At 43.5% G+C, this 25,674-nt stretch overlaps 1 protein-coding gene across 1 annotated transcript in view; it reads left to right on the top strand.

The window, feature by feature from the left end:
• The window catches only part of tdrd12 (tudor domain containing 12), a gene marked incomplete at its 5' end in the record, with an annotated part of 33,195 nt that extends 8,135 nt beyond the window's left edge, over positions 1–25,060 (top strand). Inside the window, 21 exons of the mRNA XM_083974419.1 lie at positions 335–410; positions 497–604; positions 1,555–1,740; positions 2,881–3,034; positions 3,141–3,268; positions 5,944–6,135; positions 7,420–7,548; positions 8,609–8,726; positions 8,845–8,984; positions 9,827–10,044; positions 10,695–10,776; positions 13,009–13,211; positions 14,750–14,957; positions 15,800–15,892; positions 16,563–16,684; positions 18,085–18,161; positions 18,253–18,331; positions 19,628–19,741; positions 24,552–24,705; positions 24,796–24,856; positions 24,969–25,060. Of these exons, the coding sequence (XP_083830545.1) occupies positions 335–410; positions 497–604; positions 1,555–1,740; positions 2,881–3,034; positions 3,141–3,268; positions 5,944–6,135; positions 7,420–7,548; positions 8,609–8,726; positions 8,845–8,984; positions 9,827–10,044; positions 10,695–10,776; positions 13,009–13,211; positions 14,750–14,957; positions 15,800–15,892; positions 16,563–16,684; positions 18,085–18,161; positions 18,253–18,331; positions 19,628–19,741; positions 24,552–24,705; positions 24,796–24,856; positions 24,969–25,042 (2,716 nt within the window). The 3' untranslated portion in view covers positions 25,043–25,060. The remainder of the gene's footprint in view (positions 1–334; positions 411–496; positions 605–1,554; positions 1,741–2,880; positions 3,035–3,140; positions 3,269–5,943; positions 6,136–7,419; positions 7,549–8,608; positions 8,727–8,844; positions 8,985–9,826; positions 10,045–10,694; positions 10,777–13,008; positions 13,212–14,749; positions 14,958–15,799; positions 15,893–16,562; positions 16,685–18,084; positions 18,162–18,252; positions 18,332–19,627; positions 19,742–24,551; positions 24,706–24,795; positions 24,857–24,968) is intronic.
• Between the last annotated feature and the right edge of the window lie 614 nt (positions 25,061–25,674).

Below are 25,674 nucleotides of genomic sequence, written 5' to 3'. Positions count from 1 at the left end.
TGTCCCCAGCTTTACTTGTCTGCCGGTTGTGTTGTCGTCGGTAGCACCGTGCTGTTCTAAAAGTCAGCCCTTCCTCTTGTTTCTTAGTTTAGCCTTATGTTACGTGTTGTGTGAAACTAAGTGAGTGTGTCAAATAGTGACCCAGGCATAAAACACACCTACTTTCCAACCCCCACTCTCCTTTTCTATTAGTTTATATGCGTTTGTAGTGTGATATTATGTCTTTAACAACTTTGCAGAATCTGTAATAATTATAGCGAGGACAAAAGTAAAGATTAGAAAGATGTAAAGGAAAATGTGGATAATAATAATGTGAGTTTCGTCGTGTCCTCAGGCTGCTGGAGTGGTTGAACCCGGATCCTCTGAACTCTGACCCAGGCGCTGCTGTTGTTGCCGACGACGACGATGTGGTAGGATGTCTGATTTCACCCTGAACCTGACGCAGCGTCACGAGACTCCATATTCACTGTCTAATGTCTCTGACCTTTGACCTCAGGCCGTCCCCAGAGACCCCCGGAGGAACGGCGTCCTGGTCCACTCGGCGCTGCCCGTGGAGCCCTGCTCCGGTCTGGACGACGCCCCCATCACCGACGCTCTCCGCTGGGTAAACAACAACAACACAGAGCTCTGAGTTCCCACGGGGTCTTAAAAAGTCTTAAAAGCATTGAATTCATGAATTTGGAAATAATACCTAAAAAGACTTGGAAAAAGTCTTGAATTTTGATATCTGGGTCTTAAAAGTTGTGCTGTATTTAAATTCTTCGTTTCGCATTTCTCGTCAAAAGTTTCCATTGTCAACCACGATTATTTTTGATCAAATAACATAAATAAAGAGCGGTGGAACCAATAATTAGGAACGCAACGCAGCCCCGGATTTTATTTTTGAACAACTGAACAACTGGTTCAAAAGTTTAGAGAAGGTTGAATTAAGTTCAGGTGTAAAGGTTATAGTGCATTAAAGGTGCATTCTGAAATTTAATCCAAAAGCCAAACACCCCTAACTTTTTGTTAGTAGTTTATATACGTACTGTATATAGCAGCACTTTGACCAGTCACCACAGTGTCACCTCATTCATTCATTCATTCATAAAAACCTTTGACACAATGCAGTCATGACATCATTCAAATCATTTCTGATGGCATTTATTCAGGAGAACCATATATATATATATATATATATATATATATATATATATATATATATATATATATATAGATTTTTTTATTACAAAATGTGGCGTTATTACATCATGAGGTGAAAATGTATTCTTTTTTTTCCTCTTTTCATTTTATTTATTTTTTTATTTTTTTATAATGCTTATCAAGATATATTAATGTTTCTTTTGTTTGTTATGCTTTGCTATTTGTGCAATTGCTTTTATAGGTGAGGTTTAAATATAAGCCCGTAATGGGTTTCTACCTCACCCGCACATGTATTTTTTTCAATTTAATTGTTTGCTTTTTTTCTTGCTTTTATAATAAACATAAACATAAACATTACGGCGTTACAGGGCCACACTAAAAAGGCTCTGACTCTGTCTGATGTGTTTGCAGGTGCTGAGGAAGAATCAGTACGGCGCTCTGTCCCCGGCCGACTGCTACAGCTGGCCAGCTGTGGCGCGAGGCTTCAACACGGTGGTGGTGTCGCCCGGCGCCGAGCAGCCGCTCAGCTACCTGGCGCCGCTGCTCACACACATGCTGCTCAACTCCGTCTTCACCTCGCTCACCTCCAGCTCCGGGGTGAGTCTCATTCATGCTGCTGCTGCTGCTGCTGCTGCTGCTGCTGCTGGAACATCTGGACCTCCACCTCCTGTTGGCTTTAAAGGAGCATTTCAGGCAAATTCAACAGGAGGCATTACAAAGAAAATATAAACATTCATTAGGTTAGACCTGAATGATTAGTTAACTAGAGCCCCAGGTTGATTTTGGCTGGAATTGCCCTTTAACGCAGTGGTTCTCAAAGTGGGGTCCGGGAACCCCAGGGGTCCTTGAGAGGGTTTAAGGGGGTTCACAACCTTTTCTTGAAATTTTACCACTTTTTTCTAGAATTTTTTAACTTTTTGAGAAATTTTACCACTTTTTTTTTTTTCTTTTTCTTTTCTTTAGAAATCTTACCACTTTTTTTTAGAATTTCTTTTTTCTTTTTAGAAATCTTACCACTTTTTGTTTTAGAATTTCTTTTTTCTTTTTAGAAATCTTACCACTTTTTTTTTTATCTTACCACTTTTTTTTAGATTTTATTTTTAGAAATTTTACCACTTTTTTTTTTTCTTTTTCTTTTTTTTTTTAGAAATCTTACCACTTTTTTTTTTTTAGAATTTCTTTTTTCTTTTTAGAAATCTTACCACTTTTTTTTAGATTTTATTTTTAGAAATCTTACCACTTTTTAAAAAAGATTTTATATTTTATTTTTAGAATCTTACCACATTTTTTTAGATTTTTTTTTTTTTTAGAAATCTTACCACTTTTTTAGATTTTTCTTTTTTTTTAGAAATCTTACCACTTTTTCTAGATTTAAAAAAAAAAATCTTACCACTTTTTTGTAGATTTTCTTTATTTTAGAAATCTTATAATTTTTTTTTAGAAATCTTACCACTTTTTGCTTGATTTTTCTTTTTTCTTTTCCTTTTAAATAAAAACATTTTTGGAGAAATTGTACCACTTTTTCCAGAAATGTCTCTACAATATTTCCAAAAATTCACGCCATTGGCCCTAATTTGAACGTGGAGTGACTAAAAAAGTAACGTTCTTCAGTCTCAGAACAAATATCTGTTTATGTTTGGTGTTTGCTTTGGTCTGTGGTCTCGGGGTCCTAGATGTGAAAAGGTTTGAGAACCGCTGCTTTAACGTGTGTGTGTGTGTGTGTGTGTGTCGGTCCAGCCCATCGCGGTGCTGCTGTGTCCCGGTTGGGAGCGCGTCCAGCGCGTGTTCGACCTTCTGGACGACGGAAAACTCGCTCGCATCCTGCACCCGACGTCCGGGCTGCTGGGCGCCGGCGCCGACGAGGCCAAGACCTTCAGGATCCCCAAGAACTGTGAGCAGAGATCGGAGATCGGAGATCAGAGATCGGTCCGCGGTCGACCGTGGTCGCCGGCCGATCAGAGAGGTTGTCATGGAAACGCTCCTGCCTGTGTTTGCAGGTCTGGTTCTGGTGACGACGCCGTTCAGTCTGGTCCGGCTGCTCAACGTCCACTGCTTCATGTTCCTGCGTCTGTATCACCTGGTGCTGGACCAGGCCGACCTGCTGTTCACGCTGGCCCCGGAACAGGTGAATCTATCTATCTATCTATCTATCTATCTATCTATCTATCTATCTATCTATCTATCTATCTATCTATCTATCTATCGTTCTATCGTTCTATCGTTCTATCTATCGTTCTATCGTTCTATCTATCTATCGTTCTATCTATCGTTCTATCTATCTATCGTTCTATCTATCTATCGTTCTATCTATCGTTCTATCTATCGTTCTATATATCGTTCTATCGTTCTTTCTATCTATCTATCTATCTATAGCACTTCTCATAAGTTAAAATGCAACACAAACTGCTTTCAACACAATACAATAAATCTCTGTTATCCATCATGGTAGAAAATTGCCTTTGGCTCACTGTAAAACCTTAAAAACACAGTTAAACAAATAAATATAGAAAACAAACAAATGTTAATGCGTTACTTAGTTGAGTTGAGGAGGCGTGAAGCATTAGGGATGAAGGACTTTTTAGAAATAAAATAGTTGATTAAATTTTTATAAAAACACCCATACACAGCATGAAACGGTGATCACTTACGGGGAAACACTGACGTCTTTTTAGAATTAGGTGTAAAAGAGAATAAATATGGATTATATAAGGTCTTGAGGATAAGGGGGAAAAGAATAAGGGCTGTAACTGTGATACAAAATATATTAATATTAGGGCTGGGACTCGATTAAAAATATTAATCGAATTAATCAGAGGCTTTGTAATTAATTAATCGCAATTAATCGCATTTTAATTGCATATCAATATTTGACCTGAGAACAGTGAGAAGCATTTTTTTTCCACATGGATTTTAGTATAGTTGAATGACTGAATACATAAGCTTAAGCATTCAAGGTGGTACTTAAAGCAGAAGTAAGCGATCCGGTCGTTTTGGCTAATGCTGCGTTCCAGGCAGGCTTCTGAAACCGTAAATTACAGCTTCAAGTCACAACTTACGACTTTGTAGCGTTCCAGGCAACCCACTCGTGTTTTTCCGACCTGTTTTACCGGTGAAAGTCACTATAACGGCCACTCGTAACTTCTGACCCGTGAACTCGTACCAGATCGAACTGGTACCACTTCACAGGTCGGAAAAACACGAGTTACGAGTTGCCTTGAACGCACCATAACAGTCCTCGTCCCTACGTCACCACATTCACGGCGTCCCTTGGCTGCACACACAGCCCTTCATGCTGTTCTCTCTCCTCATTGGATAAAAACTGTAGGATACGATAAATGTTTTCTCCTCGGCTCAGAGCAGAGCAGAGGGACTGACAGACCCGTGTTTCAGTCCAAACACTCTATGTAAGTGATTGCTGTCGGAAGATATAACTATTTAAGACTGATATTAACACAAATATATCACTTACTTCTGCTTTAACCAAGACCAACAGACTAGGGATGCAAATTATCGATTAATTCATTAATCGATATTTGATACATACAGATTAAATGGTCTTTCCTTCCAATACACTATGATGATTACTGTAGTATTTAACTAGGCTACTTAAATCACAGTAGCATAAACTGATTTGTTGAACTCAGCCTGATGTAAACATTAATAAAAGTCAGTAACCAATCACACAGGCAGCTCCATGTTGTCCCTGTGTGATGTTCAGGGACAGGTCAGGACAGTCTGAAGACAGACAGCTCTGAGGGTGAAGTCCTGTCATAATGAGATGAGCTGCACCTGTGACAGTGACAGGTCATAGATATAGCGCTGCAGCTGAGCACTTAGTGCTATATAGCGCATTTAGCGTGCGCCGTGTCTGTGTATCTATGTGCAGGCAGAGATCAGAGATGGTGTTTTAAATAACCATGCTAGCGTTTCACCAGCTCTCATCTCTGCCAGTCAGCCTCTCAAACTGCCGCCTCTCTCGCGTGCGGGCGCACCGCCCGTAGACACACGTGAGAATTTTTTTTTTTTAAGTGCGATTAAAATGCGTTAATTTTTTTAACGCGTTAATTTTTGTATAGTTAATTAATCGTAATTAATGCGTTAAAGTCCCGGCCCTAATTAATATACATTATTTACAAAAACGCCCCAGTCTTCTGTTATGAAAACAGTTTCTGTCTGTAACGAGGCAGAACCACATCACAGGCTTTTTGGTCTTGTTTCCTGCAGTGAACAAACTTTCTCCTTCCATACGTCGCCCATGTCTAAGTAAATGGTCATCTGCACATTATTTATTACATTTACGGCTGATTTTCTGGTAATCGTGATCATAAAAGGCAACAGAGCAGCCGTCTGGATGTTTGGCTCATCGTGTGACGGGGCATGAGTCTCCTATTGGACATGGATGTTTGAGGCAGGATGACTCCTCTTCTGGATGAGCTACAGACTCACCAGTGGACTCTTTGTAAAGGCCAAAGTGTCCCGCTTTCAATAAAAAGAAGAGTTATGTCGCCATTGTGTATGACAGCACCGACTTCCGAGGGTTAAAGAGCTGGAAAATACATTTTTCACTTCATTCAATCATTTAAAATAATCAAAATCAGCTTTTTTCTCCTTTCATGAGGTATCATCCAGTTTATAATCAGTGTTTTTAGGCTTTCATCTTGTTTTTTGACACATTAAACAACCCTTGTAATAATGATGTAACTTTGGTTTTAGTGTTGGTTCGGTCTCTTTAAAGTTTTAATGTAAAACAGTTTGGACCTTATCTCTCTCTTCTCTTTCGCTCTCTCTCTGTCCGGTCAGATGGCGACCATCCTGCAGCATTTCCAGAAGGTGACGTCCAGCGAGGAGCGGGCCTCGTGTCCTCAGCAGCTGGTCGCCGTGGCGAAGCGATGGACCAGTCAAATGGAGGTCCTGGTGACCAATCACATGCCGTACCCCTGCATCGTCATGACGGTCCCCGAGGAAGCTGCTCTGTACGGCGACGTGCAGCAGGTCAGTGGCTGCAGCACAGACGTCACTCTGCTGTAGAGAAGCAGCTTCTCCTCTGTCGATCGATCAATAGTGTTTCTATCTGTGAACGTGGAGCTGCGTCTGAGGTGTAGAGCAGAGTCCTGCATCGGGTCGGATCCCCCGACGGGTACCCCGCAAGAACGGTGTTCAACGGGTGGATCAACCGTCTTGCGAAAATTCACGGGTCGGGCACGGGCGGAACTCAAATGAGCGCGGGTGGGTATGCGGGTGAATGTGTGTAGGTCTACAGAGAAAAACTCACGCGCAGCTGCATGAACCAGCGGAGCAAATCATTTTTTATTTATTTATTTTTTATTTATGAATTTTCAATATAATAAACAAGACAAACTGTGACATTATAAAAAAAAAAAAGCACATCACTAGCTCAAAATAAAATAAAATAGACAAATAGGCAGAGAGAGAAAAAAAAAAAAGAAGAATAAAAGGGCCCTGCTCAGAAACAGTATACCTTGACATATAGAACGTACCAGGTATTATATAAAAATCAAAAACATGGGGTTATGTTGACAAAGATGTATGAGAGTTAAGTATTACTTTTAAGTCATTCTTGACAGATGTAGAAGAAATGGTTGCCACATCCTATCAAAGGTTGCAGAGCTGAGAGATGCATTGTGTCAAATCCTTTCCATATGCAACAAATTAGTAATTTCTGAAAGCCAGGCCTTAAAGGAAGGTGCCTCATCACTTTTCCAATGAGATAAGATGTGTAGCAAATCATTTTTTATCACACGGCAACAACAGAGCAGCATCTTGATGTAAATAAACTATCTTTGGCCGCTTGTGTGACCGCTCACAGCTTTCCCGTTGGAGTTTAGCCTGTCATGGCTTGACTGCTCGGCTTCTGGGTAAAAGCTACAAACACACCGATGGGATCAATGTAAAGGCTGAAGTGGCCTGCTTTCATTAAAAAAAAGAATTACGTCTCTATCATTCTCCGTTCCGGAAATTGAACGAGTTTGGCTTTTTTTTTCCCTCTCTCTTTTTTTTTCTTTTTTCTAAAGAATACGGATAGACCTACCCCCGTTATCGCAGGTGATGACGGCGATCTCACGGGCAGCGGGTCTTAATATTGACGGGCGGGTTGGAACCGGGTTGTATTCAGAAATAATCACGGGTGACGGGTCGGGACACGGGCTTAAAAACCTACGGGTGGGGCGGGCGCGGGTTTCCAAAATTGGACCTGTGCAGGACTCTGGTGTCGAGAGCTGAGAGGCGTCGCTGTGTGTTTGTGTGTTTTGTCCTCAGATCATCCTCATGACTCAGGAGAGCAGTAAGATCTCAGAGCTGCTCAACACGCTGGACTTGAACCCGCCGGTCGGACAGAAGACGCTCATCATCACCGGCTCCGTGGAGGAGGTGGAGGCGGTGTGCAAGGTGAAAGATTTCCTGCTGCACTTCACTTCAGTTTGTCTCTGCTGCAGATTTACATGTTAACTCATTGAATGCCATTTTTTTTTAATTAAAAGAATAGAAATTCTGGAACTCTATGATGAACAGAACTGAAATAGATGACGATCAAAAACTCACGATCTGGACATTTTTATCATAGTTCGGTTTTTGATTGTTGCTGCATTGGGTCGAATCAGTGGCGCATGCGATATCTTTAAAGGGATAGTTAAACATTTTGGCAAATACACAATCCAACAACTCCAAAACGCTCTGGTGGACAAGTTGTGACCTGCACATTCACCACGCTATGAGATAATAACACAACGTTACCAGACAGAGTTGTTTTAGAGGGAAATTCAGAGACTGCTTGATGAAAAATTGTCCCTGAAGGCAACGCGCATCAGTGGTTTTGCATGAATTTCCCTCTAAAACAACTCTGTGTGGTAACGTTGTGTTATTATCTCATAGCGTGGTGAATGTGCAGGTCACAACTTGTCCACCAGAGCGTTGTGGAGTTGCTCTGAGCAGCTCACGGCTCTGCTCCGCCGTGACGAACCTACTGCTATGACTATAGGGATTATGGCAATGAGCCAATTTGCCAAAATGTTGAACTATCCCCTCAAATCTACTGCTTTATGTTGTTACAGCTTGGTACCACTAGTTAGCGAACACGTTCAGCTTCAATCCTGACGTCATGTTGTTTGTGTGTTTTTGTGCAAAATATCTGAGAAAAAAGAGTTTGACTGGAGCACAGCCGCTCGGGCTTTGTGAATAGATTACAAATTATACAATTAGATTATTTTCAGATTAATTATATGAATAGATACTTTTGTAGAACAGTTTTCATTATCTTAAAGTTATTGAATTACATCACATAAACCAAAGTGAGTGAGTGATAGAGACATTTGTGGTTTTAAAGATGTCACTGCTGTTGTGGTCTTGAGGAAAAAATCCAGAGTCCGAGATGTTGAAGTTGTGGTCCATGAAGTCTCGGTCCAGATGTTGTTTGTGTGTCTCACAGCGTCTCTTCTCTCTTCTCCCTCAGGCCGTCCACAGTAAGTCGGTCCTCTGCCTCCAGGCCCACGAGAAGGCAACGCATCAGTTTGACTTCGTCGTCCAGCAGTGGAGCAAAAATGTCGGCGCAGGAACGCACGTCATTCTGGGTAAAACGGAGCGGAGCTGTGATGGATAATAAATATAAATCTATACCTGTAGCTGCTGCTGCTGTAGTAGAGAGTTTCAACCTCTGACCTTTGACCTTTGACCTGTGACCTCCTTTAGTGACGACCAACGAGTGTCTTCGGTGTTTCGGCATCAGAGACGCGACCTGCGTCGTCCACTTCGACTTCCCCACGTCGCCCAAAGTCTTCGGCACGCGGCTCTTCTGCCTCGCGGAAAACTTCAGGAACCTGACGGAGCGGGTCAGAGGAAGCACGCAGCCACCATCTCTTCTTCTTTTTCTTTCTCTTTCTACTCCTCCTCCTTCTTCTGGTTTCTCCTTCTCCCTCTCCTCCTCCTCTTTCTTTCTTCTTCTTATTCTCCCTCTCCCTTTTCTCTTCCCTCTCTTTCTCCTCCTTCTTTTTCTTCTTCTCCTTCTCCTCCTCCTTCTTTCTCCTCTTTTTCTCCTTTTTCTCCTCTTGCTTTTTCTTCTTCTCCTTCTCCTCCTCCTCCTCCTTCTCTTTCTCCGTTTTCTTCATCTTCTTCTCCTTTTTCTTCTCCTCCTCCTTCTTTTTGTCTTCCCTCTCTTTCTCCTCCTTTTTCTTCTCCTTTTCCTCCTCCTTCTCTTTCTCTTTCTTCTCCTCCTATCTCTTCTTCTTCTGGTTTCTCCTCTTTCTACTCCTCCTTTCTCCTCCTTCTTCTCCCTCCTTTTCTCCTCTTGCTTTTTCTTCCTCTCCTCCTTCTCTTTCTCCTTTTTTCTTCATCTTCTCTTTTTTCTTCTCCTCCTCTTCCTCCTCCTTCTCCCTCTCCTCCTTTTTCTTCTTTTCCTCCTTCTCTTTCTCCTCCTCCTTTTCCTTCTTCTCCTCCTCCTCTTCCTCCTCCTTCTTTCTCCTCCGCCTGTTTTTAAATGATGAACCATAGTCATGTGATCCAGCTTTAACCTTTCTCCTCCTCCTTCTCCCTCTTTTTCTCCTCTCGCTTTTCCTTATTCTCCTCCTCCTCCTTTTTCTTCTTATTCTCCTCCTCCTGTTTTTAAATGATGAAGTAAATCATAAAAGTCATGTTACCCAGCTCTAACCTTCCTCCTCCTCCTCCATCGTTCCAGGGCCAGACCCCGTGTCGTCCCCGTGTCGCCCGCTCCGTGCTACTCCTCTCGGAGAGGAACTCCCGCCACGTGGTCGGCGTGCTGCGTTACCTCGGACGCAGCGACGCCGTGCCGACGCCGGAGCTGCTGTCCTTCGCCCGCGGGATCCGCTCGGCGCGGGAAGACCGGAAGACAGGAAGACCGCTCTGCAGCTACATGAAGAGCTACGGGGTCTGCAGGTGAGGAGGAGGAGGAGGAGGAGGAGGAGGAGGAGGAGGGAGGAAACACGACAGAGATTTAAAGGGATAGTAGCATTTTTTTAAAGTGGGGTTGTATGATCTACAAATAGCCCCTAAGTACTTTAATTGCAGTAGAAGACTCTCTGCACTCCTCCCGTTAGCAACGCCAGCCCATAATAGCCCTGCCAAGAGATTTACAACATACAGTGTTGTGAACAGACCCAAAGAAACGGCCTATTTTCACGGCCTAAAAGAGGTTTTACCTGAAAAAAACACACAGTTCCATTGTTCGCTATAATATAATTTTTTCCAGCCCTTCAAAGTGCAGGAAAAATGCAGTTTTTTATTTGGACCTAACCAACTGCTGATCAGCGGGCGCTAACCCTGGGCGGAGGGATACGTGAGTTGGTTAGGTTTCAGGTAAAACCTCTTTTAGGCCGTGAAAATAGGCCGTTTCTTTGGGTCCATTCACAACACTGTATGTTGTAAATCTCTGGGCAGGGCTATTATGGGCTGGCGTTGCTAACGGGAGGAGTGCAGAGAGTCTTCTACTGCAATTAAAGTACTTAGGGGCTATTTGTAGATCATACAACCCCACTTTAATAAAATGCTACTATCCCTTTAAACCTTGTGTCTCGTCTCCTCTGCAGAGACGGCAGCTCGTGTCCCGACCGCCACAGGTTCATCTCCCGTCTGGATCGGTCTGAGCTTCCTGCCGCCGGAGTCATCGAGGTGAGGACGGTCACAACTTTATATTTTTTGTATATTTGTCTTTTTTCCCCAGTAATTTCCCGAGTTAACAAGATTTAAAAATTCTGCAAAAAGCTCCTGCCTGCAAGTAACGTTTAAAGGGGACCTATTATGCTTTTCCAGCTTTTCAGACTTTTATATATGTTTAAAATGTTGGATAATGGTTCTAGAGGCCGTGGAAGTGTCATATCCTGAGGTTAATGCATTTGGAGGTAAACCCTGCTAGATAATTTGGATTTCTCTGCACACCTGTTACACTCGGTTGCGCTGAGTTTTTTTTTTACATGAGCTCGCGTCTACGTCGATGCGTGCCGGACTCCCCTACATGGTCATGCCGAGGTCTCTGCTCCAGCCCATAGACCCGCCCAGCCTCCTCCCATGCTGCTCTGTTGTGCCTGGTGTCACAGCGGAGAGCGGAGCTGACTACTTCCTGCTTCTTCCCTGCATGTTTTAGCGCTGTAGCGTCACTTTACTAAGTTTTATTTAGAAGTTTACGCCGACGTTTCATGTAAGTGAAGCTGTACCTGTGTGAGGAGCGACGTACCGCCGGGGCGACGTTGTTCGTCTGACCGACGTAACGCTGGACCGACGGAGCTGCGGAGCTGCAGCGGCTCCTCACACAGGCAGAGCCCGTCTGCAGGCCTCCTTGGCCGGGCAGGCGTCCGTGCTCATCGCGGTAGAGAAAACCCTCGCTAATAAACATACCCGCAGGTTTTTTAGACGTTTACCGCCGTGTGGTTATTCTTTTTAGCAGAATGTTGGTCTCATTGATGAAATCTTGTGGCAGTTGAATTAGTTTGAATGAAAAGTGAAGCTGTGAGAAGGAGGAGGAGAGGAGGAGCAGTGCTGCGGAGCTCTGTAGTCTATGTGCACAAATCACCACATTTACATCAATAAATAACTGTTTACAATGAACTGACCAGTCTGCATATAATTTAAATTTATTTTATGAAGTTATATTACATGTTACATGGTTACAGTAGCCTACATGGCAAAGACTACTCTATACCATCTTTGGTTAGGGTGAGACTAGGTCATGGGCACATTTCATTACACAATGTAGACTGGTCAGATGCAGACTGGAGATCTGGTAATTTGCCTACTGCAGATTTAGCTTTTGTTTGCATACTACATTTTGGCCAAATCAGTATAGGTACTAGTAGTAGACATCGTCATGGTAACACAATGCTGAGGGAGTGGTTCATTTGCATTTAAAGGGAGGGGCCACTGAAACAGACCGTTTTGCAGAGCCCTGTTTTTGAGAGTGCTGTGATGTTTGATCTTTGGGGTATTTTGACCGAAGCACGTCACAGACATGTCTTTAAGACACCCAGGAACTATTTTAGTTGGTGCAAAAAGGAGCATAATAGGTCCCCTTTAAAGGATAATTTCAGTTTTTTACAACCTGGACCTTATTTCTAGCTTAAATACGATCATTTACTCACCCAGACAACTTTGGTGTCATTTGGAGTCGTTCTGATTAAATAAACCCCAGTGGAGCGGCGCGTATATCCGTATAATGTGAGAACACGGGGCAGCGCAATGCAGCCTCTAAATAACACATTATCCGCCGCAAAACTTGTTCATTTCGCCAATATTTTATATTAGTTATGATACACTAGTGCTATTCCTTCATATCATAGATCTAATAGATCCATGATGAAGTGGAGGCTGCGGGTAAACGTTACTAGCAGGTTGGAGCTTCTCGCAGGATTTTGAAATCTCGTTACGTCAGAAAGAAAATTACAAAAAAAAAACATAATTACTCCTAAAAACACAGCTTTTTTTCTCCTTTTTTTTCAAGTGAATGAACTACGCTTCCGTATCATCAACATCAGCCTGATTGATCTGAGTTTTAATCTGTTGTTGTCTGATATTTTTAAGTAATATCTCCTCTACATCACGACATGAAGCTGTGATGTTGTAAATAAATGATCCTTCGTCTCATTAGCTCTGTTTCCATCCACACGTTTTCATGCGTTTAAGTTATAATGGATAAAAAATGACTTGTGGAAACGGTAAAATCTGATTAAAGGTCATGAATATTGATAAAAAAAGTTTTTCCTGTGTCGATCACATCAGATTTTCTCTTGATCTCTTGATCGAACTTTCACGGCTTCATTCACGTTGATATTTTTAGCGATGTTCAGATAATTCGATTGACGGGTGGATGGAAACGCAGCGATAGATCGAGTGACTCTGTGTCGTCCTCAGCTCGTCCCCGTCTACATCAAGACAGCGTCGCTCTTCTACGGCCGCATCGTCAGGAAGGACGGCGGCGGCGGCGTCCCGTTTGACGTCCTGGCGTCCGAGATGGCGTCGTTCTACGCCGACAAGAAGCCGGGAGCCGCGGAGATCCTGGAGGGAGCGATGTACGCCGTGCAGGAGGCCGAGGACGACAAGGACGTCTTCCACAGGTCTGACGGCAGCATCGAACAGGCGATCGCCACACACAGGGTTCTTACAGATCCTTAAAAAGTCTTAAAAGGCATTTCTTATTTATTTTTTCTTATTTATTTATTTATTTATTTTAAAGGGACAATACACATTAATGAACATTCGTACATGTGCACAAATGTAAATGCGTCAGAGTTAGCAACTTGCTAATTTGCATCCGTAGTCCCTTAGCAGGTAACACACAAACAGACAGAAATGCACAAGAATTATACAGTGGTTCACAATCATATACACATTCATACCTATACATAAAGTGTATGTGATCTGGTATAAAGTGCCTGGTATAAAGTGCCAGTTTCTAAAGTGCAAGTGCAAATTTAAATGGGTAAAGTGCAAGTCTAAATGGATGGATCCAGAATGTGATGGCCCACACCCGCCGCCTGGGGTGGACCAAGACATTGGAGACTACAGTAGCAGCAGTTATATAAGTACCATTCACACACATACTTACAGAGATAAGTTGCAATATAGAAAAATAAGACAAATGCAGTGCATGCAAACATACGTATATGTAGGCGCGCACTGCACAACAAAACAAAAATCATGGCAGCCAAAAGTATAGAGTAAGGTGGACGGACACCGAGCGCGGCGCATGTGTCACGCTCCGCGAAGGTCCCGCCTAGTCATGATTACAGACTTGGTTTGTTTTAAACCAGTTTTTGAGGTGGACCTTGAAAGTGTTATAAGTGGTGCTTTCCCTTATTGTGCACGGTACACAACATTGAATTCATTAATCTAAAAACAAGGCCTTAATTGGCATTAAAGTGTCTGAAATCAATTTTTCAAACGTCTTAAAAATGTTAACACTTGGTAAGTGGGATTTTATGGTTGTAATTAGTCTCAAATCTCAAAATAATTGGTAACATTCCGACATAGAGAAGTTAGTGGCGGCCGTCAAATTAAATTTCTCACCGTCACCAGCTCCCGAGTCAGTTTTTTTTTTTTTTTTTTTTTTTTCTGACTTTTTATGCTCGGACACAGTGGATGAAAATGGATGGATGGACTTTTTATGCATATATTTTGAAAGACAGCTGCGGAAAACTCGTGCGAGTTTGTAGTTTTCACCAAAGTCCGTACTCTTAATGGAAACACACAGAACTCAAATTTATTTTAATGCGCATTTCCCAGTTATTTTAATCACTTTAGATGGAAACATACGAACAAGCAAACGTGTCCTTTTTAGTTTATCATCTCCTCTCCACAACTGCACAGCTGTTAAATGATGTCACTCCCCCCCAATTATTCATGTAGCAGTCACTTTACCTTGGACCACATAGGAAAGTGGGTAAAATTGTCCCTAACCCTATGTATGTGGTGACATTTTTTCTTTTTTTTTTGCATTTGTGTTTATTGTGAAGTCGGTCTTAAATTTCATTTCAAGTGGCATTAAAAACGTCTTAAAAAGTCTTAAATTTAACTTGGCTTAAGCTGTAGGAACCCTGCACACAGAAGTCAAACAAACAAAACAAACCAATAAAAAACTCTGCTGCTCTTCCAGGGTGAAGGTCCTGTCCGTGCCGCTCCGACCCGACACGCTCTTCTTCCGGGTGCTGGTTCGGTTTCTGGACGTGGGGAAAGAGGAGGAGGTGAAGTCGCATCAGATCCTGCAGCTGCCGCCACAGTTCCAGGCTCTGCCGCCGCAGGCCGTGGAGATGGTCGTCTGCCGGGTCAAACCGGTCGACGAGGAGGTCGACTGGCACCCCAAGGTTCCTGTTCACCCACCAACACCAACACCCTTCACACTAGTGGTGCTGACATTCCCAGGACAACATCCCAAAAAACTAGACGGATATGTATTTTAATACTGTTTTAAGACGACTTCACGCTTTTTAAATGAATAACTTCAACATCAAATACACAATCCAACAACTCCACAACGCTCTGGTGGACAAGTTGTGAGCTGCACATTCACCACGCTATGAGATAATAACACAACGTTACCACACAGAGTTGTTTTAGAGGGAAATTCAGAGACTGCTTGATGAAAAACTGTCCCTGAAGGCAACGTGCATCAGTGGTTTTGCATGAATTTCCCTCTAAAACAACTCTGTCTGGTAACGTTGTGTTATTATCTCATAGCGTGGTGAATGTGCAGCTCACAACTTGTCCACCAGAGCGTTGTGGAGTTGTTGGATTGTGTATTTGATGAGTTTGATGATGGGAAACGAAGAAATCCCACAATGAGCCTCCGTAGCGTAGCTCTGAGCAGCTCACGGCTCTGCTCCGCCGTTCTAAAAGTAGCTTGCACCGACAATTAAAGGTAACAAACCTACTGCTATGACTATAGGGATTATGGCAATGGAACAATTTGCCAAAATGTTGAACTATCCCTTTAAGACTGAACCATTTTGAGTATGCCCGAACAGTGTGGGGCTAAACAAGAAAACTATACAATTTCACACAGTTTGTGGAGCGTGTATTGTTAGTTTAGGTTAATAGAAACACACAAAATACCCCACCAAAAAAAAACACCACCACTACTTCATATCGTGTCCTGTCGGGGGATTTGGACCTGTGACCTAAAGTCCTGAACCGTTGTGTCCTGCAGGTCACCAGAGCCGTGAGCCAGAAGATCCGAGGTCTGCAGCACCGAGCCAGAGCCGTGCTCAGTCTGGGAAACACCGTGTTCGTGGATCCCATGGTGAGTTCATAACTTAAAGGACAATTCCAGGCAAATTCAACCCGGGGCTGTATGTTCCTATCATTTTAGGTCTAAAAGAAGGAATCTGAAGATTTTCTGTTTAATTGCTCCTGTTTTGTGGTAGTTGTGTCTGTCCCCGCATCGCCACGACAGCGGTGAATGGGAGTGGATGCAAGTTCTGCTGCTTAGGCTGTTTCCATCCCTCAAAGCCACAGACGGCGTCAGATGGCGACTCAAACATGCACCGAGAAGTTTATTTACTTCAACAAGCCGACATGTTTGTAAAACTAGATCTAATTCAAAGTCTCCCGGAGTCTCCTGCGAGACCCAAGTTGCCGTGCTCGGTGTGTTCAGGTGCAGTGTTCAGTTTGAGTCGCCATCTGTCGCTGTCTGTGGGAAAAAAATTGCGGCTTTGAGGGATGTAAACAGCCTAAACAGCAGAACTTCAATCCGTTCCCATTCATTGCTGTCGTGGCGATGCGGGGACAGACACAACTACCGCAAAACAGGTGCAATTAAACTGAAAATCTTCAGATTCCTTCATTTAGACCTAAAATTTGAAAAATTTGCCCTGAATTGTCCTTTAACTCCTTCCTGTCAGGTACAAACACTCAACCTGTCGACGGTCTGCTGCTGTTTTAACAGTAAGTGAATCTGTCTCTGCTCTCAGGTCCGTGTGACTCAGGTTCCCGGTACGAAAACCACCATCAACGAGCACAACGTCCAGTCGCTGATCATCAACACCGGGATGGGGATGAGCAACCCGAAGCACGTGGAGCTGCTGAGGGCGCTGTGCAAAGAGGAGGAGGAGGAGGAGGAGGAGGAGGAGGAGGAGCAGAAGGAGGAGCAGAAGGAGCAGAAGGAGGTCTGCACTGACCAGGAGAGAGGAGACGCCTCTGGGTAAAGACACTCGGCTGTAGTGGGTGAACTGGAGCTTAGTGTTGGGGTTGGTTTAGTTTATTTATTTGTTTCATTCATTTAAAAAAAAAAGGGTTCTCTCCCGGGGGGGCGCGGGCACGGGACGGGAGGGTGGAGGCAAGGCAAGGCAATTTTATTTGTATAGCCCGTTTTTACAAACAGTTTGTCTCAAAGGGCTTCACATGGCATCGTAACAACATCCTCTGTCCTTAGACCCTCACATCCACTGAGGAAAAACTCCATGGAAAACCCTTTTAACAGCAGGGATGCAAACAGCGCGCCGAAAAGCGAAACTTGCTTTTTTCATGACCAATTAGGTGACTTGTGTGAATCGTTCAGATCCGAAGAGTTTTTTTTTTTTTTTTTGGGGGGGGGGTCTCCTGCCACTGTTGACATCGGCATGAACGGACCTGTTGGTCTGAGCGGTCCCGTGCATGTCCACGGTGCACCGCTGCACGGACATGCCCCCCCCCCCCCCCCCCCATAGCAGAGGAAACGGGCTCTTGAATGGCTGGTCCAGACCTCTAGATTTAAAATATGAGACTTGTTTTTGCTCCCCACGAGACCAGTTCTGAGTTCAGTTTAAGTTTCATACACTCTCCAGCCTTTCTTGCCTTGTTGCCTCAGCCAGTAGCTACTCAACGTGCTTTTTTATCTGAAGCAAATGTTCCCTTCATGTTCTTCTCAGAGTACACCAGAATGCTTCATTTATGTGTTAAAATCACATATTTTTTCTGGGGGGGAATGCCCCCAGACCCCCTACAGGGGTTTGGTGACTCACCTTTTTCACCACTTCTTCTGAGTTTGCAGGCATACAGTACTATGCATCATCAGGTATGCACCCGTACAGGCGTTTGGTTGACCTTGGTCAGCCTTCTCGTACTTCTCATTTCAACAATTAAAACTGCTAATTTTTCATCAATAATCAAAGAAACAACATTTTTAGAACAAGGTTCCTTCATCAGGTTTAAAATACAAGGCAAGAAATGACGACAATTTATGCACACCTGGCGAAGGAAGGTTGAGAACCCCCGGACTAAGGCATACACACTATAATCCTTTTTATATGAAAATATTTGGGAAGAAACTGTGTGGCAAAAAAAAAAAAGGAACCGCTCTCAAAGGGCGGCATAGCGTATAGATGATCCGGGGATATGATTTAGCCTGAAAAAAAAGTCTGTCAAAAGATTTTTTTTGCTTTAATCCATGTATCGCAGCAGCATATTGCAATATTTTTTAATATCACAATAATATCGTTTTCTATTCTTGTTCAGTTCAAACAGGAGCAGAGATGCAGGAGAAGTTCCCCACACCGACGTCCTCGCTGCTCCTCCCCACTGCTGTGAAAACGGTAAAAAATATAGAAATGAACTCCTCTCAGCTTCAACACATTGAATCCTGATAGAGTTAAAACATCTGTGTGTGTGTGTGTGTGTGTGTAGGTTTGTCTGCAGGTAACGGTCACAGCAGCAGCGAGCAGATCAACTCTAATGGAACAGACAGCGACGACTCCACGAAAAGGTGAAAAACAACTCGTCTGATTATTGTAAACAAACTGTCACTGTGATGCCTGACCGACACCTGACTGACACCCAGGGTTCGTACGTTTAGAAAAAACACTAGAAAAGTCATGGAATTTGAAAATGTCATTTTCCAGGCCTGGAAGAGTCTTAGAAACTTTACACCCTAAACGTTTTGGAAAAGTCATTGGATTTCAACGGTCCCATTTGGTTTAAAATTGATGAATAAAAACAATTTCGAATCGACATATCTGATCAGTCAGCCACTATTCTATTATAAGTCGGATCAAGTGTCAATATCCCACAACAATGCCAGGAAGATGTTCATTTAACAATGTTTGGCTTCATGCAGAGCGATAGAAGTCATGGCTGGAGAAGGTAGAGAACCCAGGGAAAGCTAAATGTGTCTTCTGCAGCGAAACGTTTTGACATAATCTAATATGGAGGAGGTGGCATGCACAAATAATGTAATGAAAATAAAGTAATGTAATAGAGGGGGGTCAGTATCTGAAAGTACAGGGGTCAAGATTATGTTTTCTTTTTTGAACATACCATACATTCTCAAATAAAAGTCTCAAACAGTCTCTGGTCTCCTGTACTGGACCGGGTCTGGCTCCAGGTTTGAGCAAATAAAAGCCGAGTCTCAGTTAGAATCCGGGTCTGTTTCTATTTTCTACAAGTTCTTGTGAATGTACAAAACCTCTCAACGCCCACAATCGCCTGTTTGAGCCCTTTCTAAGCTGCTGCAGTTCTCAGCGGGCCTGATCCGACCCAAGTTATTTGTAGCCTGTATGTATTCGACCCGAACTCGCGTTGTTCGGCCCGTTGAGAACTGACGGGCAGAGCAACACATTTATTTAGAAGAAGTTGAAGGCTCGTGGGAAATGTAGTGTGAAAACATTTCGCTTTATAAAACTCCTCGTTGTCCCTTTAAATCTGTGTTGATTAAACTTGTAAATGATGCTGCTCTGGATCCAACTCTTTCCTTCTGTTCTTGCTCTTTTAAACAGTAACAAAATAACCATTTGAGAGGATTTTCCATCTTTGCTGAGCAGAAGATTTGTTCTAAATTAAATAAAACCCTGTCCCATATAGACGCCTGTCTCTAATATAAGACGGGTCAGTTCAAAGTGAAGAAAATAAAAGCCTGGGCTGCTATTGGAGAGTTTAATGTAGTTTTATTCCTTTATTTCATGCAAACATTGATGTTTTAGGGGTCATTTATAGCCATTAAAACTGGCTGCAAAGTCATAGAAATTAGAACCCCGTTCACCTGACCGTCGCCTGTCGGTCTCAGTTTCCATCCTCAGGTGCGCTGGCACCAGACGTCGGACGCCGTGACGGTGACGGTGAAGCTGACGAGTCCGGAGAGTCAGCGCTGCGACGTCCTGCGGGACCGAGTCGTGTACAGGTGTGTGAGGAGCAGCAGCAGCACCCCCCACTACCCCCACCCCCACCCACTCTACATCACAGCCCGTCACAGTCAGTGGAGCTTCACCTCCAGGGCGCTGTACACCGGGGGGAGCGGGTACATGTTCAGCAGGGCCGGACTGTGTGTGACATGAACACACACACACACACACACACACAAGTTTAAACTAACACACACAGCACAGTTCATAATGAATCCACTTCATCCACTAACGTTAAAGTGATTCTGTTGTTATGTTATCATGGGAAACAAACTGTTCATCCACAGATCAATTTTCATTCAGATCAACTGCTCAGTTCTGAGACGCTGTTGTTTCAGTTCATAGATTAATTCACTACAGTTGTTTTCTGTAAAAAAAACTCTTTGAGTTTAGTTTTTGGAATAAAATGTTTTAAAAATCTGTGATGTAGTGTCACATGGTTATTGCTCAACAGCTGCACTTCATCGACATCACAGTTTTTTTAGCTGACAACTTCATTATGCTTCTGCTGCTAAACACCAGATGGTTTAATAATTATCCAAATAAACCTCAAGTCCCGATATTTGCTCATTTTTACAGCTCACAAAACATGAAATGCTATGAAATAATCATGTAACATTACGAGACAGAGTTATTGAGTCAAATGCAGCCGGAACTACATTCAGAGTGATTTCAAAAACAAAAGTAGTTCAGAGTATTTGCTTAAAGCAGAAGTGAGTGATCCGGTCGTTTTCGCTAATGCTGCGTTCCAGGCAGGCTTTTGAAATCGTAAATTACAGCTTCAAGTCACAACTTACGACTTTGTAGCGTTCCAGGCAACCCACTCGTGTTTTTCCGACCTGTTTTACCGGTGAAAGTCACTATAACGGCCACTCGTAACTTCTGACCGTGAACTCGTACCAGATCGAACTGGTACGACTTCACGGTCGGAAAAATACGAGTTTCCTTGAACGCACCATAACAGTCCTCGTCGCTACGTCACCACATTCACGGCGTTCCTTGGCTGCACACACAGCCCTGCATGCCGTTCTCTCTCCTCATTGGATAAAAACTGTAGGATACGATAAATGTTTTCTCCTCGGCTCAGAGCAGAGCAGAGGGACTGACAGACCCGTGTTTCAGTCCAAACACTCTATGTAAGTGATTGCTGTCGGAAGATATAACTATTTAAGACTTATATTAACACAAATATATCACTCACTTCTGCTTTAATGTGTCGTAATGTTACATGATTATCTCATAGCGTCGTGGAGTTGTTGGATTGTGTATTTGATGAGTTTGATTAGGGAAAGGGGACCTGTACCGTTCACTGAGCAGCTCACGTCTCTGCCCTGCTGATCTCAAAACAACTTGCACCGATAATTAATGGTATTCAGAAAAGAAAATTGAATTTGAAAAATTCTATTTTTGAGTAAACCTGGGGTGAAAGAGGGGTAGGCCTAGTTTTTTTCCGCATTGGATAATGCAGGCACACAAATTATGCGTCAAGTTGCACCGACACAAACTCTCCTCCACTCTCCTCCTCCAGATCCCTGCGCTCCATCTCTTAGCCTCGCTAGCTAAGTTAGCAAGCTATAACGTTGGAAGCCTACTAGCTAACAGTTAGCTACGTTAGCTAAACACACTCAGACCGAGCTTGGTCTCGCCCCAAACATTGAATATCCCGCCCGCTCGATAACGACCAATCAAATTTGTTTTCCTTAACTCGGGTAAACTCGTGCAGCAACTCGTGGAAACCCGTGGAAGGAGGCACGACAAACAGGACAAACAGCCATTTCTGAACACCTTTAAAGGTAATGAACCTACTGCTATGACTATAATAGGGATTATGGTGAGAGGAGGATGTGACTATATACCTTTTAAGAATTAGTTGAAACCGTCCTGATGTCTTTGGTGACACCTGGATAATTTGTCCTGATCAGACACATTTTATTAGCTGCATCCTGTGTCAGTCTGATTTAGCGTGTGTGTGTGTGCGTGTGTTTATAAACATGTTAATGAGCTCCAGGTGGATAAACCTTTACGAGCTCTGGCCTGAGGCTCAGAGGTTACCACAGCAACCTGAGTTGGTTGCCAATGACGATAGAGGCCCCCCAGGCTGAGGCAGACACAAACATGGAGAAAAAGAGCAATTTTCTGCCTCTGCACTGGTCTCACATTTGGGCTTACTGTGACAAAACGGTAGCTCCTATCAGAAAAAAGCACAGACCATCAGCGCTGTAAGGACTTCCTGAACGATTTGGTGTGATTCTGGTGTTTCTACAGTAAATATTTTGGAGACACTTACGAGTTTAAAACAGGGGTCCGTTCTGCTTCTCTCAGAAAATCTTTGTATTGGAGTCAATGAGGAGCAGAGGCAGACGTGGCCGCGCTCAGAGGCTGACAATTCAAATTTTGTAAATCTCTCTGATATTTTGAGCACATTGTGAGAGACAGAACAAGTTTGTCTACAAATTTGGAAAAAATCATGTGTGTAGAGCGTAAATTGTGTCCGGGAGGAGCGTGGAAAGAGAAAAATTATAGAATTTTTCTGGGCTCTCTCCCACTCTGACCGATGATGTCACCCACTCTGACACGAACATTCCGTGCAATACACACCCATTATAACAGACAGACTGAGATGTACCTGAAGATGGACGGACGGAGGTAAACCTCTGTCCCAAAGGACGGACAGAGGTTTACCTGAAGACAGACAGAGATTTAACCGAAGACGGACAAAGATGTCCCTAAGGACAGACAGAGGTTTACCTGAAGATGGACAAATGTAGGTTTACCTGAAGACGGACAGAGATTTAACCGAAGACGGACAAAGATGTCCCTAAGGACAGACAGAGGTTTACCTGAAGATGGACGGACGGAGGTAAACCTCTGTCTGTCCCTAAGGATGGACAGAGGTTTACCTGAAATTGGACAAATGAAGGAAATAGACGGAGATGTCCCTGAAGACAAAAGACGGAGGTTTACCCGAAGACGGACAGAGATGTCCCTAAGGACAGACTGAAGTTTACCTGAAGACAGACGGAGGCTTACCTGCAGACAGACGGACGGAGGTTTACCTGAAGATGGATGGAGGTTTACCTAAAGACAGACAGAGGTGAAGACAGACGGAGGCTTACCTGCAGACAGACGGACGGAGGTTTACCTGAAGATGGATGGAGGTTTACCTAAAGACAGACAGAGGTGAAGACAGACAGAGGTTTACCTGAGGACAGACGGACGGAGGTTTACCTGAAGATGGATGGAGGTTTACCTAAAGACAGACAGAGGTGAAGACAGACAGAGGTTTACCTGAGGACAGATGGAGGTTTACCTGAAGACAGACGGAGGTTTACCTGAAGACAGATGGAGGTTTACCTGAAGAGACAGAGATGTCCCTAAGGACTAGGGTTGGGTCCCGAGAATTGAGAACCGGTTGGAACCGGTTCTAACGTTTCGATTCTCCCGGAATCGTTCAGAATTTTTATTTTCGATTCCTCTAAACGATGCTTTAGCAATTTTCATTCACGCTGACTGCCGCGCCGACCGCCGCGCTGACCGCCGAGTCCGACCGCCAGTAAAACAGTAAAGTTATGCCTGCACAGATCACCCACAAACCGCGGCGTTAAGCAGGCCGACACATATTGATTTTCTATTTTTTGCCGGCGTGTAACATCTTATTTCCTCGCAGAGCTGCGCACAGCGCACCTATTCACTCAGCCCCTCCTTCACCTGCTCTCTCTCTGTCACACACACATTGACAGCGGACCTGTCTGTGAACTCTCCCTCCTCTCCTACACACTGAAGCCCGTTTAAAACAGAGATCCCGTTTTATTTCCTACCCCTTATTACGCTGGCGTTGCTTGTTTACATGGGGCTCTCCCTCTCCGCCGTTAAACCGGCAGCGGAGGAGGTCGTCACGGAGACGTCCAGTCGGCCCCGTGACGACCTCCTCCGCTGCCGGTTTAACGGCGGAACAACGACGCTCCGTGTTCTGTTCGTATGTGTTACAGAACGGCTGGTGGAATCATTTTGCACCAGAATAAAAGGAGCACGTGTCAAAACATGAGCATCCGCGAGAGGAAGGATTGTTGTTGGTGCAGAGAAGAGGCTGGCTGAAGTGATCCACAGTTGGGGGGAAGAAAAAAAACAATGAAAAAGTTGGCTGAAAGTGAAACACTTAAAGGGGTAAAGTCACTGTGTGACTTGTTATTTGACACAAACTGTAGCCTAAAAATATTAAATATTTACCAAATATTTTGTTATTGTGAAGTCATTTAAATGAATGTAATATTAATTTTATATAATGTAGGCTATACCTTCATACATTTAAGACCCCTTCAGGTCCACAAATAAGAGTCTAATTCTGTGGGAAAAATAACTCAGGCTCTCCCTCATTTTAGACCATGCAGACTTTTTTAACCCCCATTTTTAAAAGAATCGGAATCGAGAATCGATAGGAATCGGAATCGAAACGTGGAATCGGAATCGGAATCGTTCAATTTCAAACGATACCCAACCCTACTAAGGACAGACTGAGGTTTACCCGAAGATGGACAGAGATGTCCCTAAGGACAGACTGAGGTTTACCTGAAGACAGACAGAGATGTCCTTAAGGACAGACAGAGGTTTACCTGAAGATGGACAGAGCTTTACCTGAAGACAGATGGAGGTTTACCTGAAGAGACAGAGATGTCCCTAAGGACAGACAGAGATGTCCCTAAGGACAGACAAAGGTTTAGCTGAAGACAGACAGTGGAGGTCAGAGGACGAGAACGACAGAAACCAGGAAACAGTTTGATCACATTAACTCTGTCTCTGTGTTGCGTTCAGGGGCACGGTGGACGGTCGGTCCTACAGAGCCGAGCTGGAGCTTAGAGCCGACGTGGTCCCGGACCGCTGCTGCTGGGAAATGAAGTCCAACGAGCCGGTCATCAAACTGGTCAAACAGCAGCAGGGACAGTGGGACAAACTGACCAGGAACAAGGTACTGGAGTCAATACGTTGTTCTACATTAAATTTCCAAAGATATAATTTATTCCAAACAAATTTTCGCTATTTTATTTTCTGTTTTCAGAACATTTTTGTGAGTTACGACATGGAGCACATTGAAGAAGATGAGGACGCAGCGCCTCGAGGTGAGAAACATCGTCTCTGAAAACAGGAAACATTGAACATAGAAGTGTGTTTTAGTGTTTTGTTTGTTTGTTTTTAGCCATAGTAGAGTGACGCAGTTTTTTGTAATTTCAGGTCAGTGGTTTGTGGAGAACACGGGAGAAGAAAACTCGTACGTGGTCTCGGAGACCGACAGCGACAGCGACTGAAGACGAGGGAACGGAAACAAACACGACACAACAACTCCTGCAGTTCCAAGTGTTGTGACTTTATAGTTTGAGTTCATTTGATATTTAAGTTTATGAAGTTAGAAACATCACGGCTGTTGAGGTAACTTCAAAACTACAACAACAGAATGAGTTTAGTTTATTTCCCATTCGTTCGCTTTCATGTTTTACATCAGAGGAAATATCATTAGTCTTCATGAACCTGAGTGATGTGCGGTATGAACTGGTGTTTCTATTATTTTGTCCACCACACTGCCCTCATCATCTTCAGGTCTGGAGCTCCTCAAGTTTATGTTATTTCGATTTTTTTTACACGGTTGCGTGAAGCTTAAAGGGATAGTTCAACATTTTTGGCAAATTGGCCCATTGCCAATGGGATTTCTTGGTTTCCCTCATCAAACTCATCAAATACACAATCCAACAACTCCAAAACGCTCTGGTGGACAAGTTGTGACCTGCACATTCACCACGCTATGAGATAATAACACAACGTTACCACACAGAGTTGTTTTAGAGGTAAATACAGAGACTGCTTGATGAAAAACTGTCCCTGAAGGCAACGCGCATCAGCGGTTTTGCATGGACAACTTGTCCACCAGAGCGTTTTGGAGTTG

This window comes from Trachurus trachurus (genome assembly GCF_905171665.1).
Source record: "Trachurus trachurus genome assembly, chromosome: 6".
NCBI classification, from domain to species: Eukaryota; Metazoa; Chordata; class Actinopteri; order Carangiformes; family Carangidae; genus Trachurus; species Trachurus trachurus.
This window is presented reverse-complemented; position numbering and strand designations above follow the sequence as displayed.